Source organism: Halyomorpha halys, unplaced genomic scaffold (assembly GCF_000696795.3).
Source record: "Halyomorpha halys isolate HHAL.00 unplaced genomic scaffold, Hhal_1.1 Scaffold228.1, whole genome shotgun sequence".
NCBI classification, from domain to species: Eukaryota; Metazoa; Arthropoda; class Insecta; order Hemiptera; family Pentatomidae; genus Halyomorpha; species Halyomorpha halys.
The window spans coordinates 349,333-364,959 of record NW_027107268.1 but is presented as its reverse complement, the minus strand read 5'-3'; the positions used below and the strand labels follow the sequence as shown (position 1 = coordinate 364,959).

The window sequence follows — 15,627 nt, the reverse complement described above, 5'->3', positions numbered from 1 at the left end:
ACTTCAACAAGTTATCACTATGTTTGAGATTTTTGAGAGAAAAAAATCTAATGAACAGGAGAATCAGGTCATCTAGGTCTTTCTGTATTAGTTTAATGATCAGATATATATGGAGAAATACAATTATGTATACAAGATAATAATTGATAACTATTCTTGACCAAAATATTAAAATATCTTCCAGGTGGCCATTGTGATCAGCTGCCACTATAGTGGTTTCAGCACACTAAAACAATTTCTTTCCAAATGGTCACCCTAAATGTTTTTACAAATATCCAGCTAATATGATGCTAAAAGATTTAAACTTTGATAAGATTATTTGGATTGTTACGATTTTCTTAGTTAAGGGTAAACAAAAGCTAGGTTCCAGTTACCTGTGATTAGTGAAAACAATCACATAACTTACCTAAGATTAGTGAAAACAATCGCATAGCTCACCTGTGATTAGAGAAAACAATTATGTAGCTCACCAGTGATTAGTGAAAACAATTATGTGCTTACCTGTGATTAGTATAAACAATCATGTAGATTACCAGTGATTAGTGAAAACAACCAAATAGCTTACTTTTGATTAGAGAAAACAATCATACAGCTTATCTATGATTAATGAAAACAATCACATAGGTTACCTGTGATTAGTGAAAATAATCATGTAGCTTATCTGATTAGTGTAAACACTTTTGTATCTTACCTGTGTGTCTCTAATACCAATCATGTAGCTTACATGTGATTATTGAAAACATTGAAAAACATAGATATAAAGAATCACTCAGGCCATCTGCATTTCGTAATATTTGAAAAAGAGGAATATTGTATTCTAAGGAACAGGCTAATAAAGGAGAAAATAGTCTAGGAATATATTACAAAAACAAAAAAAAATATTATAACAGAAGATTAGACAATCCATCCAATAAAGCAGTATTCCAATTACTTTGGACAATTTTTTTTTAAAACACACAGAAAGGTGATGATAAAGATAAAACAGTTTAAGAAGACAGTCATTTCTATTTAGCGACATTCACAACTGGACCTAAAATGTGTGAAAGGCTAGAAAGTAGAAAGTATTAACAAAATTGTTCCAGAGTTCAATTTTAAAAATTAATAACATGCATAATTCACAATGCATAATTCGATTCAAAAATAATAAATACAATAAATGTAAATTTGACTGCTCTATAGGTATCCAACATATAAAAAATATATAACACAATTTAAAAAAAAAAAAAAAAAACTTATATTAAAATCACATTTTCGGTCACTATCGTTCGTATAATAAGTCCATTCTTATAGTGACCTAACATTAAACAATCCTCAACTTTACAACACTGCATATTAACCAATCCTCAACTTCACCACTTGGCCCTCTTAGACCAATCTTTTGGAGTCCAATGGAGACACTTTGGATCTATTCTAATTTTTCGCTTTTCCATTGCTTTGTGATGTTGATCGATCGTATCTTTACTAAGCGTTATAATGTATTGTCCTTTGTAGTAGTTGATGAGATTTAAATTTTGTAGCGTGGATATGACGTCTTCTTTTTGTATACTCGTAAGTTCACAAATTTCCCTAAAAAAAAAAAAGTTGTTTTTATTACCTATACTAATATAAAAATATTTGATAATATAATAATATCAATAAAATCTAGTTCAAAAAAGCAATAGCTCAGAAATTGAGATTCTTTAAGTACTACAAAAGAAGTCTAGTCATATGGCATTTTTACAGAGAACGTTCTGGAGAAGATCTGAAAATGTCTTCATTTATGGTTTTTGAGGTGTTGATTACAAATTTCAAATATGTAACCTCAATTTTTTTCTGAAATCAGAAATGGAAAGGCTACGGTAAATAAGGTTTTCAGCTACATTAAATTTTTGATGGTAAAGTGTTGGAAGTGGTAGTTTAAAAGTCTACCTTAGTAGGTTGGTTTGGTGTACCAGTAGATATGGTATTGTCTGGGTTTCTTATAATGAGGAGGTCAAGGGTTCTGGATTTTTATGAGGTTGTAGTGGTGTAACTTTAACCCTTTCAGTGGTTCATCTAACAAACCCTGGCCAGCATAAGAAAGATGTGCTTTGTGGTCACACAGGTTATCAGATTGTCGAGACATACAACGTGCACCTGTGAGGACAGTTTGTAACATGATTCATGCTGTCTTGATTTCACATTGAGGGGAGGCAACAAAATGAAAGTGAATAAATTTACAGACTCGGATGTGTAAATCCAACACAGGGAGTGGGGGAGAATAATAATAAGAGAATAATTTCTGTAAGGGGCAATGGATCTCTTGAGAATGTAAGACATCCTTGAGATGCCATATAAATTTGGTCGTAAGTGAAGGAGTAGGGTCTCGAGTTGTGGTTACATACGTGGTTTAGTCAGATAGAAGTCATGTCACTTTGTCATTGTAGTCTGAATGATCCATAATAATAATCTTTTTGCCTTTAAGTTTTATTTTAATTTTCAGCCCACTGGCACCACTCCAGAACTTAACATATTAAATAATAATGGAAATTTACAAGATATAACAATAATAAAATGATTACATAATGGTGATTTGCGGCCTTTCATTGTCACCAGTTGGTTTGAGTGAAACAAGAATTTCGAGTATCGTTTGTGCCCAATAACTTCTATACGACAAGAGACCAAGATCTGAAAGCGGTTTTTCCGGTGAACCAGTTTTCCCTTCAAATTTAGATAGTTCATAACCTGTAAACACAAACATCAAATAATGAACAAGATAAATATATTTAAATAAATTACGAATAAGGAAACTATTCTATATTCTTAACAAAGATGGTAGTCATGACAGTGGTAAAAATTATAGTATAAAAATATTGATCGATCTTATTTGGAAGATATTAACATCTTATTAGATAAATAGTATATTTGTTCAAATATGATATCAAGTTAACCCAGAATATAATTTCATCTCATTAAACCATATTTTAAGATGTGGTAGAAAAAAAATTAAGATATTAATAGTAAATAAATTTCCAAATTTACGATCTGTGCTCAAATATACGCAGTTCCCCCAATTTTTAAGGAAAAAATTGGTGAAGTAAAAATTAAAATTAAAAAAAAATCAATTTTCAATCATAACATCTTTACACCTAGGAGCTCCCCTAGAAAAACACGATTTTTTTTGTGTTGATATTTTCTTTTCTTTTAATTTAAATAAGCATTATATAATGTATAAAATGTAATATTCAGCCGAATGAAGTTTAAATATCTGTTTTTTGACCATGACAACTATTGTCATCACCAATGTATGCCACTACATGTACATGAATCTATGTACGCAATCAATTAAAGCTATAAATCTGAATTGCTGAATAAAGACTCTACAAAGTTATTGTATATCACCACATTTTCTGAAAATCATTTATACTAAGTCGAATAATCCAAAACAATCCAATAAAAAAAAAAAGTTATAACTAAAAATAAAAACTTTTGAAAAATATTATTGGATGTGTGCAAAATAAAACAATACATAAGTAAATAAATTTATATGCTTAAAAAAATGAATTTGGATAAATTCGATTAAATCCAAAAATTTAAAGGAGTGTAAAAATCCTTAAAAGTGCCAGAACCCAGAACGATCGTAACTGGTGGAAGCTAGGACAGTACTAAACAAGGTAAAAGGGAAGTGCTTTGATCTTCCTACCACTCCCAAAACAAGCTAGAAAAGTGACCTCCCTTGATGACAGCTTATCATATGTAAATATGATATATACGGCTTGATGACAGTGTGTCATCAGCTCCCGTCAAGACATATCACAAAAAGAAACAATTGAGCTCAAATTAGTACTGACTATAGTTCATTTTTCCATTTTCATGGCAGTATTGGCTTTACTGTCGTGGTAAAATTTTAGTAGTAGATTTCACATAAAAACATTCAGAATTTGTTTTATTTATAATTTTGGGAGCTAAGTTTTTGGTAGAGCAAAGAGAATTGGAAAACCTGAAGGTTGTTATTCTCAAGATTAATTGAGAATAATCGTCATATAACTATTTGATTTAAATTAGCACACTCTGATTACTTTTTCCTAAATTAATTACTGTAAATAGTCTAATTAGTTAAAATATTATTAAATAAGTCAACTTACTAAATTCTATAAGAAGTTTCCCATATCCTTTCCTTTGGTATGGTGGCATTGTGAGAATACAGGCAACATTATAGTCTTGAGACGATTCTTTCTCTTTGGAAAAATAGCCAACAATATGGAATCCTCTTTCATCGAGATCAGTCATTACGTAGAAGAGAAAGGGATCTGTATCATAATAGAGGGTTTTGTGGTCAAGGAACAATTTAGCTAGTAAGCAAAGATTTTGGGCATACGCTTTGTTTTTACGACCGTCAATCTCGAAAAATGATATTGAAGCTTTCCTAAAAAAAAAAGTTCAAATTGATTACATCAATTACATAACATAGTAATAATGTAGAAAGCTTTAATCTAGATAAATTTATTATCTCCAATTATCACTTAGCAAGCAAGCCATAATAATGGTGTAAAAAATAATATTTTAGTCAATATTAAGATATCAAATGGTGCCAGTGCTAATAATTAATTAATAAAAATTATTAATCAAAACCTTTAAATCTATAGAATAGAACTTTGAAATGGTAATGGACAGTAGAAACAGAGCAGAAAATTTCAAAACAATTGCAGCTTTATTACCACATGAATTATTCTAAATATGAAGGAGGTAGTCAGGGCTATGGTCAAAAATGAACCAATAGTTCATTCCAATAGTTCATTCCAATAGTTCATTCCAATAGTTAACAACTAGATATTTTGTTCCTTTTTGACCATAGCCCGATCTTCTTCATATTTTGAAAAAGCTAGTCAATCATTTATGTACATAAATTACATAACTTGTACAAAGTTGAACACAAATTTATAAACAGTAATAAAACAGTTATTTACAAAATATAAGGAAAACATTTAATTTATCAAGGCACTAACTATTTAATTAAAGATTTGGGAAACCCATATTGAACTATGTGGTAATAAACAATAAAATAAGTATGATAACAATATTGATAATGTGGTAATAAATTATAATTAAAAAAAAAACCTAGCAATAATTCAACCTCCTTCCTATTCATCTATAACAAAACAAAATAATATGACAGATATGGTACTCATTAAGAAAAAAGAAATTAACATTTCCTTAAAATTGGTACAAGAGAACCTGCATAGAATATAATTGGAAAGAAAGTAATTTTTGTTAGCACCAGAAGAAAGCATTATGTTTGTTACGTAAATTTAAGAATTTTTTTCTTTTGAGATTTGGTAACTGATACCTTCACGTTGCAATAGAAACCAATTCCATGTAACTTTGTTAACAGTTGACAGAGTGCAAAAATAAGCATTTCCGACACATTTTACTTTTTATTTTCATAAAACCAAGAAAGCTGCAGAGGCTCACAAAGAGATACCTCAAGTTCATAGCATTAACTGTGCGTCAGAATCTCTTTAAAATTTTTTTCACTGAAAGATGTCCAACAAAATGAAAACCATAATTGAATATGATTGTAATATAACTGTGTTCACTTAGCACGGTGAATCAATATTTGTGATAAACATTTCAAACATAACGCAATCAACACACTTTTTTGAAACAAACCATCATTGATAATGAAAAATGGATTATCCAGAATAGCGTTAATAAAAAATGATCATGGTCCAAGCATGATGAACCAGCACAAATCATGTCAAAAGCTGAATTACATCAGAAAAAGATTATGATCTCAATTTAGTGGGATTACAAAGGTGTTGTGAATTTTGGGCTGCTTCCAAGCAATCAAACGATCAACTCAGATGTTTACTGCCAATAAGTTATGAAATTGGAGGAACCAATCAAAGAGAAAAGGCCGAACTGACAAGTCGCAAAGGAATCATGTTCCACCACAGAAATGCGAGGCTTTACACAACTTTAGCAATACTTAAGAAATTATTGGAGTTATTAAGAAAGTGATGTCACACACCCCTTATAGTCCAGACATTGCATCATCAGATTATCATTTATCGCAAAATTTACAAAACCTTTTTAAATGGTCAAAATTTCAGTAATAACAATGACCTCACATCGTACTTGGTTGAATATTTTGCTGATAAGGACCAGAAGTTCTATGAGAGTGGAATTATGAATGATATCTGATTAAAGTTCATTTTCTGTATAATAAAAAAATGAAATTCTTGGCAACCCTATGAAGCAAATCAGATTGCCTACAAATATTCTACTCAAAATAATGCAAACAAATAATTTCCTTCCTTTATCATATTATATTTAAACATTCACTTACCTATAAATTTCATTTCCTGGAGGATGTTTGACATTACACTTGGCCAGGTGGCGTTCAAGGCATTTTCTACTTTTTCGATATTTCAGACAGAATTCACAAATATAGATGCAAGATAGATCAATTAACTCCTGAAATAAAAATAATTAGTCAATGATTTATCTTTGACTTGAGCTTACTCAACATAAATCCATTTACATCTTTAAGAGAAGTAATTTGAAAACAATAAGCGTAGCTTATCGTTACAAATAGAATAAACTGCAAAGAATACTTGTTGCTGGAGGAAGTAAAAGAAAAGTGAACCCTGCGCCTAAAGGGGACACCTCCAGATTAAAATAGTGCAATTGTTAAAACCTATTGATGTGGGCATCAATTTTGTAATACAAGGATCAACGTAACCTTACGATTTAGGAAAAAATTATAACCTAAACTGTGTAAGTGACATTATAAAAGTAATTTGCTAAGTGCTGTCTTCGTGAATCACCATCATTCCTGAATGATAACAAGGTTCTTAATTTTGCTACAATTCTATAAATAAGCAATTTTAGTGAATTTACAATTTTTCAGCAATTTACAAAGAATTGAGTTATGAAAAAAGATACTATAAATATTGCTTGGTGGACTTTTTTTAGTTTTTAAAGTGGATTCCTACTTTTGTATCATTAGCAGACCTGGAAATTTTCTTTTTTCTTTTTTTTATAAATTTTATTATTATAAGTTTTAAGTGAGAATTATAAACTCTTCATAATTAAAATCAGAAGATATATTGATAGGTAAAAGATAACTGGGTACTTATAGTGGATGCCCAGAAGAAGCTTTAAAGATGTTGGTTACTCAAATTAACCAAAACTAAATTAGAAAATCAGATTTTAGTTTGCTCATTAAATCTGTATCAACAATTTCCATTTTCTTACTTGACTTGTTTGATCAATAAGTAAAGACTAAAAGTATATGAAATAAACACCAAAGCTATTTAGTGATTTAGCTCTCACAGCATACCTGCGGGTAGGGTGAAAAGTACCATGGTCGAATTCTATGAAGACCAAGCTCTATCATTTCCACATTTTTCATCCTCGTAACGACATCGTCATTGTGAGCGATCATCGATCCTGTGAGGCGAGGGATTCCAGGTAGTGAGCTGTTAGCGTCTTCCTTTCCCTAAAACCATTTGGTTTATTGGTATGATAATTATAAAATAAATCTAAAAGATTACACAAAAATTATTACTCAGAAATATTAGTTACTACTCTAACTATTTAAAACTGATAATATACATCGAAATACCTTACTAGGGATTAATTTTCTTATACACTTGTTCAGAGCTTTAATAAAAAATAAACTGACCAATGTTAATGGAAATTTATATAATTTTATAATTTATAATAATTTTATAAAATTTATTGGAAAATTCTGTAGATCCTACTGAATATATTGCACATCTAGGATCAAAGAGGCATGACTCAAAATTTCAAACATCAACTGTTTTAATATTTGGACCCCTATCATCGCAAAGAACATAAGTACCATTTCGCCAACTTGAACCCATAATGATCTCAATAGTGTGTAGAACTGTTCTGAGAATTCAGTCTTGTAGTGTCTTACATAGCGAACTATGGGACGCTGAGTCAAGTGCTTCCCTGCAGTCCATTAAGACCATCGCTGTTGCCTAGTTCTACATTGTCTTCTTGCTTACTCCTGCCAGTAGTTTCACCAAGTTCAATCACAAGAGAAAAAATCATAGACTACCATACATCCAACTCTACCTACTGCCCCACACCCTTTTTAATCGGAAGTTAAAACTACAAATAAGAAAATAATAACAAGTAACGACAAATAAATAACTAGTACTTAAATGTAAAATAGATTTCTAAGAATAATTATTAATTAGGAAGTGTAACATACACAAACAGCAGGTGGTGGCGGTGGCGGTTGTTCTGGCTCAATGGACGGAGTAGGGGCTTTTCGTTTTCTCGATATTTTTTTCTGAACAGCTGCCGCAAGAACAGCATTGCCATTGACAAGCTCTTGCGGCGACGATGGCCTGGATGTGGGAACATTAGCTTTCTTACTCGGAGTTGATGTTCCTCCAACTCCTCCATCCCGTCGAGGGTATTGGACCTTCCGAGTGTCAAGCCTGCTCTCCGTAACCCACTCATCCAATCTTTTATTATCTAAAATAGGTTCAAAATGTAATATAAATTTTAATAGAAAAACACAACTCAAATAGTTACAGTAATATTAGTAATAAATTAGCACTTCTAAAAATATATGGATAATCCAAATGTAAAAAAAAAAATTAAACATAGTTAAGTTAAAGTTAAAAGTAATAAAACCAGTAAAAGACACATTATTTCACAATAAACATATAATTATATCTACAAATTAATTTACAGAAGGGATGAATTTTAAAATGAAAATGTATAATAAAAAAAAGAAAAAATCTGGTGCAGTGCACTCATCACATAACTTTCACTTATCGAGGTGGGAATAATGAATATAAATTATGTTCCCGTAAAGATTACAACAGCTTAAAATAGAAGATAATGCAATGGGATAATGCGAGCGGGCGATCTCGGCCATTTCCAGTTTTCCTTTTTTTCTCCTTTATTTATAGATAGAATACTTCAATATTTATTTATTTTTTTATTTCTAACAATGAGAACTGGTTATTTATTTCAAATAAACAAAATTAAAAGTATCATATAGGAAGATTTTTTAAAAATTCATTATTTAAGCCCTGTGGGACTATTTCAATTAGGATCAGACTAAAAATTAAAATGCAACAATTCAAATTCATTTAATTAATAATACAGCAAATAATGTAATAAACGCTACCTTCAACACTTTACTCCTAACAATAGCTATGGATCTTTTCATTTCTTGAAATTCCACTTAATCTTTGTCCATTACAAAAATTACATGCCGCTTCAAGATTAGTTTGTTGCTTACTGTCCTAATGAATGATAATATCTATTATTTCTAAAATGCCAAAAGTAAGTGCAGCATTTAGTTCAAAGTTAAAACCTTGGGTCAACACATCTAAATCCAAAGATAAAAAGGTTTTTACAAATGTGTATTGCGACTATTGCTCAAAACATATTTCAAGCAAAAGAAAATTGATCGACATATGTAAACAGATGAGCTTTACTATTATTTTTCTTTCTATTACTCATGAAATTTGACCAAATTGTTTTTGGATATTAAAAGAAATTACTAAGAGATAAAAAGTACTCTAAATTTAAGCACATTATAATAAGACAATAAGACTTCAATTTTCTTACCAAGAGGAATAAAATAACTGTAAGAACAACATATTATCAATAATATGATTTTAATGAAATTTTTTTTACTGATTTGGCCTCTCTGTTTTTCTATATCATAGTCTTGTTTCGATCATTGTTTTTAATGTTTAGATCTAAAACTAAATCTTACATATTTTAAATATTATCTCATATTATGTTTATTGTTTATTTACATATGCATTTAGGTATTTTGTTTTGCTTCTTTTTTATTATCTGTTTTAATTTTTTAGATATTTTACTTATTATTCATAAATCAATAAAAATTATTCATTTGTAATCCCTTCTCCTATCTCTACCTTTATTCAGAACCTTTTTTAGGCATATTAGTATATTTTAGCTGCCTTATTGTTAAAAATTTGGAGATTTTTAGCTGTATATTTTAAATTTTTTACAGCATATTTTCACAGGTTTTTATTGAATATTATATAATGGACACATACAATACAACCAAAACACATTAAATCGAGATTTTCTAGTTTTGAGTTATTTGGTTTTTCTAGTCTAAAATGTTGAAAAAATTAAACTCCAAAGAATTTATTAATATCACAAAAATCTGCTGATAAAAAGTAAAATTACTATTTCCAAAAACATTTAAGGAATTAGTTTTTTATCATCAAAATATCTCAAAAACTTCAATTTTCGCCTTAGCATATAGCCCAGACCTTAGTAATTACCCAGGGCCCAGGGGTTTGTAAATCCGGTAATTTCTGCAACACTATTACTGACCATAATTAATTTATTTATTTCCTTTGCCTCTAGACGTTGATGCTGACCTAACAATGGTACATGCACCTCTTCTGATAAGAACTCCATCTAATCTCATATTGATTAACTGAGAGAAATATTTCACAGAAAATAACTTTCTCAGTAACTATTAACATTTATAGTGTATATGCATAGAGCATTCAAATAATAATCTGTTTTTGGTAGTTTATTTAACTGTACAAGATAATTTATAAAGATTAAAATTTTTAAAACAAAAAAAAAGAGTAATAATACTTAATAAATAAGCAAATTCAATAATAAAAAGTAATAGTTTGTATTACTTACAGTCGACAAAGTGTATATAATAATAAACACATCCGTTGACTTCTTTGACGCTGACAATTTCCGCAAGAGCTGTAACAAATTATATATTATCAAACCTCTAATATGATTGAGAACTATAAAACTTACTTAATAGTTTTTTAAAATAATAAACCTAATTTAAAGACAATATAAAAAAAAAAAAAAAAAAACTGGCTAAAATTTAATAATAATAAAAAAATATGAAACCAAAAAAGCAGGTATATATAGACAACCACTTTTAACTATGTAGCTCAAAACATGGATGATAATACTGCTCTTCTTAGTTGAATAGTTTTATTTCAAAGATTTAATAAAACATTTAAAGGCTGTGACACCTTCCATCTCATGAATTTACCTAAAATAACGTAATGCTTTGTTTTTCACATATGAGTTATATTACAACTAACTATAATTCTATTTGCAAAACTAAGCATCAAGAAGTAATTGTAATTGCAATTACTAAACATCAAGAAGCAATTGTAATTGAGAACTACAATAACAGCAATTGTAACAGAATCAAAATTCAAATGGTATTAATGCACAAACCAACATGAAGCTTCTGACTAGAGTCTGAAAAAAAAAAAAAATTGAGATTCTTTTGTTATTCTTCAACAATAATACAAATAAAAGTATTCAATTTCAGAAATAAACAGCTAAGTAAACTCATGACATTGAATAAAATATGGAGCGAGTTAAGTATTACTTTCCTTCACATCAAATCCTAAAAACTATAATCCATTTTAAGCTTGACTAATATCATTATTTAAATTTAATAAATCTACATAACGTTATTAAATAACTCAATTAAAAATAAGTTTTATTAATACCAAATTGTGAGGAAAATTCCTACATCATTTCAATAGCACAACTTCCACCAAAGAAAAAGGAGGTAATTCCTAATGCATTTAAAATTCCTAATAACATCATTAATAATCATGACATGATCTAAGATGTAATAAGTTCAGAGAAAATTATTATCATATACCTGGTGTGAAAAGATAAGTAAGGATAACTGATTCGTATAAATATCCATGCAATCATCAAAACTGACTGTATTTTCATCCTGGGTCATTGTTGATCCTACCATTTGGTTGTGTAAACAAAAAGTAATAAGCTAGCTCAATAGAAAAATTGTCTTACTGATAAATATTAAAAACAAACACATTGTGAATTGTAACACCTCTGAACATTTTTAGTAAGAGACTATCTGTCAAATTATAATGACTATAAGAGAATACTAAGATGATGAACATCAAATAAAAATCCTGAGTACTTACGCCATTCGTCTCCATATCTCATTTTGACTGGAAGTCGACAACCTTCTACAAGAGATGTCTGAAACATTTATAAAAATTCTCACTAAAACATTTAAAACACTTGTTAATCCACTTCAGAATACCATCCCTTGTTTGTTTACAGGGAGGTTACATGGGTGCATGGGCTCAAATAACTTTTTATTACTTTGGCACACTGTTATGTATTCAAAGTTGCAGATTTTAAAGATATGGAATAATCCACACCGAACTTAAAGAATATTTAGTCGAAATTCATTGAAAATATAAATGTACTAAAATAACAAAGCTAGTTGTATAGGTTATGTTGTCATATACTTCATTGAAAAAAATTGTGTTTTACATTACAGTAAAAACATTCAGAAGTACGACGAGTTGAGATAGGTTTCAAATTGTTCATATTTACCGTACAATCTGACAGAGTTTCATTGCCATCCATGTCTTCTATAGTCTTCATTTTTATACTTGTCAGCTGAATAGTTCAAATTTGCGGTCCAAATCACCAAGAGCACACATATAGCACAATTCGCGGAGACAAATGGTTACAATCAAAATTGAATCATTTTACAAAAAATGAAGACTGCTTAAGATCTTTAATGACAACAATGTTCATTAACTAGAACAATCTTTAAAAATCTATTTCAAATTGACAAAATAATCGCACTAGGTGAAGCGTCACCTATCAGCGGTTTGACAAAGTTATGTTTTGTTTTCAAGTGTTGTCAAGTTTGTTTTCACCCGAAATGGCAGGGATGACAGATCGGTTCGGAAAATGTTAAAGCAAAGTGGAATGATAATGGACAAAATATATCTAGTCAAAAGGTGACTGCAGTATGAGTGAATCACCTCAAGTACATACAATCGTATGTGAAGAAGTCTTTGATGAAAATAGTGTACCCTCAGAAGAAGGTAAAATACTCATGGAAAACAATGTAAAAAATGTCTACAGTTTAGAGATTTGTGATTAATTTCCTTTCTGTGCACCTTTCATTTGTTTTAGAAGTACTAGAATATGCTGCTAAAATTGGTATAGACACAAAAACTGAACATCATCTCTTGCCTATTGCTTTAAATGGTCTTATGCACCCGCTTCCACCAGAATGGAAACCTTGGTAAGGAAATAAAATTATGAAATTGGTTGTAAATCTAATGCTCACGAGCCTTGTGATATTGAAGTAAATATCCAGTGACTATGGTTGAAATTACATATTGTAACATTTTGCTAAATTTGAAACCCCTACTGTTTTAATATCATTTATGCACAGTATAACCTTAAATATTCGAAAGGTTTTTTTTGTAGATCAGATCAGTGTAATTAGAGCTCGGCATTAAAGCGTATTGTTATTTCTTCTTGCTGTTAGAGGGATTCCCACACAGCCTTAACAGAATTCCCAGACAGGCTTAAGTCACAGCAAATTGTCAAGTGAGCCTCCAGCTATCGACATTTTTATTTTGAACCAGCACTGCTATCACAGTTATCAAATATCTTTAGCCGGTATCCCTCCACTGCTACACTTTTACAGTTATGCTTATAAACCTTAAGCAAAGCTTTTAAGCTTAAGCACTATTTTTTATTTTTAGTAATGATAATCAAACTTTTCAGCATATTTTATTCAATATTCTACATTGTGTCTTTGTGCTAGATTAGTATATTCCTTCATTGATAGTCAGTAGTATTTAGGACTTCTATCATTTTTTTTTTTCTGTTTTTACAGCTACGATCAAGAACTGAAGAAATGGTACTATTACAATTTAGAAACCAAAAGAAGCCAGTGGGAGCACCCACTTGATCCTTTATACAGACAAATTGTCAAACGAGGTCGTTCTGAAGGATACAGTTCTGCTGGTAGGTTTATGATGTATTTTTTTTTATCAGTTAGACTCTTATCTAAACTTATCAAGGTACGAGCTAGTTGATCTACTCACCCTGACATAATATTAGCTTTAGGTCTTAATTTTTTTTTTATTTGTTCTTAAAAATGATCATAATGTCGTATAAAATTCTTAATTGCTATGTCAAATGGTAAGTAATAATAATATCTTAGTTTTTTATTCTAAAAATAACCTTTGTTAGGATTATTGCTTTTAAATAGTCAAATTAAAAATGGCTATTTCACAATTTTACATTTACAAAATCTTAAAATATTTTAATTTTTAATTAGCTTTTTATTTTAGTCAATTATCTGTTTGAAAATTACAAGATATTTCATAGGATTTATTATAATTAATCACATGAAAACAATTAGCAATATTACATATGAAATTTCCACCTTACAGATTGCCTAATGAATAATTAATAATTGTTAATTATTTTTACAATCTTGTTTTAGTTTTATTCGAATTAGAGATAATAGTGTGTTGTTGTATAGTTATTATATATGAATTTCCAAGTTTATTATACCTCCCTAAATTTTTTTCTTTTGTTTTATATATGCAAAATTCAAAATCTACTAGTATTTTAACCAGAAAAAGCTGATAGGTAAAGTGATTTTTTTATGGCCCTCTCCGTAATACTCATATTTTATTATATTATGGTGATATAAACTATAAAGTTACATATTCCTTCAAGTATTTTTAAGGATTTGCTTGTTCTTCTAAAAGCTCAATTAAGTCTTAGTTGTTTGTATATTTAGTTGATTCAAAGATTGGTCTTAACAGATGCTGAAATCTTTTGCAGCTAATTTCAATTTTTGTTTTTCTGATAAGAAACAAATAATTTCAAAACTTTTAATGTTTTTAAATATGAGGAATTATATGATGCAAAATACTTTCCAGGAATTTGGTTCTATTAAATTTCTAGACATTTATGATGGGAGATTCATTGGAAGAATTTCATAGAATCGAAGGAGCCTATTTTAATCAAAAAAAAAAAAATATTTTACCATCTATTTGTATTTTATTATTACTACGTCAAAAAGAAAACCTTACACGCTATACAATAGGTTCTTTTCATCCACATCTGTACAGTTAAAAAAAGAACTACTAAGAGCTTTTACAAAACTAAAAAAAAATATATATATATTGCAAATTTGTATAGTGTTTTTGTCTTTTGATGGTAATAAGTAAACACACATTAAACGTATACAAAATCCCTGGATTGTACCAAATTATTGGAAATGTGTAAATGGTGAAGCACCAGTTTGTTGAAATTCTAGTCGCCATCTAATGAAACTAAGTCCCCAGTATGCCTGCCTGGCATCACTGGATCTCCTCAATTTATTTCTGTGGCTTTATTTTGAATTATTGTTGTTTTCAAAATCATTATAATCATTCTTGGGGGGGAGGGGGAGGGGTAAGGAATGAAGAAATTACAAATAAATAAAATAAAAACTAAGACTTATTTGTAAAATCCTTTTTTTAAATTGTTTACTAATAACAATTTAAAAAAAGTAAAATAGTAACATTTAAAATTTTGTTAGTTGCAAAATATAACCATTGTTTGTAACAAAAATTGGAATAGTATTTAAGATTTAAATAAAAATAAAAAATACTCTATTTATTTAAAACTTGATTTAAAAAAAAAAATGGATTCACCAAAAAAATTTGTATTATACATATTTCTACTATTAATTAAATTAGTTTTACAGAATCAAATGATTTATATTTATAATTTGATATTTATTAATAATGATATGTTAGTTTTCAAGATATTTCAATTCAA

At 29.1% G+C, this 15,627-nt stretch overlaps 2 protein-coding genes across 5 annotated transcripts in view; one reads left to right on the top strand and one right to left on the bottom strand.

Annotated features, from left to right (window-relative positions):
• Nucleotides 1-825: 825 nt before the first annotated feature.
• On the bottom strand, nucleotides 826-12,480 carry Tip60 (Histone acetyltransferase Tip60). Its single transcript, XM_014419264.2, has 9 exons — nucleotides 12,373-12,480; nucleotides 11,952-12,009; nucleotides 10,657-10,725; nucleotides 8,207-8,475; nucleotides 7,304-7,462; nucleotides 6,308-6,435; nucleotides 4,104-4,384; nucleotides 2,541-2,703; nucleotides 826-1,566 (listed from the first exon to the last, which is right to left on the bottom strand). Exons 1-9 carry the CDS (start codon nucleotides 12,421-12,423, stop codon nucleotides 1,350-1,352), a joined length of 1,395 nt encoding a protein of 464 aa, XP_014274750.1. The 5' UTR covers nucleotides 12,424-12,480; the 3' UTR covers nucleotides 826-1,349.
• A 253-nt stretch (nucleotides 12,481-12,733) lies between these two features.
• The window catches only part of LOC106679872 (centrosomal protein of 164 kDa), a 35,684-nt gene continuing 32,790 nt past the window's right edge, over nucleotides 12,734-15,627 (top strand). For 2 of the 4 annotated variants that reach the window (XM_067045555.1, XM_067045554.1), the window contains exons 1-3: nucleotides 12,734-12,875; nucleotides 12,967-13,078; nucleotides 13,682-13,812. In XM_067045555.1, the coding sequence (XP_066901656.1) occupies nucleotides 12,800-12,875; nucleotides 12,967-13,078; nucleotides 13,682-13,812 (319 nt within the window). In that variant the 5' untranslated portion in view covers nucleotides 12,734-12,799. Of the gene's footprint in view, nucleotides 12,876-12,966; nucleotides 13,079-13,681; nucleotides 13,813-13,891; nucleotides 13,990-14,293; nucleotides 14,446-15,627 lie in introns of those variants that run through there. The other 2 variants (XM_067045556.1, XM_067045557.1) reach the window with 2 other exon arrangements.

Excerpts from the sequence above, each read along its gene's own strand:
- Tip60 (XM_014419264.2), bottom strand. The coding sequence starts at position 12,423 with ATGAAGACTATAGAAGACATGGATGGCAATGAAACTCTGTCAGATTGT. Across the intron at positions 7,463-8,206 it reads CGCCACCACCTGCTGTTTGT|GGAAAGGAAGACGCTAACAG; the intron begins GTATGTTACACT and ends AAATGGTTTTAG. Across the intron at positions 1,567-2,540 it reads AGGCCGCAAATCACCATTAT|GGAAATTTGTGAACTTACGA; the intron begins GTAATCATTTTA and ends TTTTTTTTTTAG.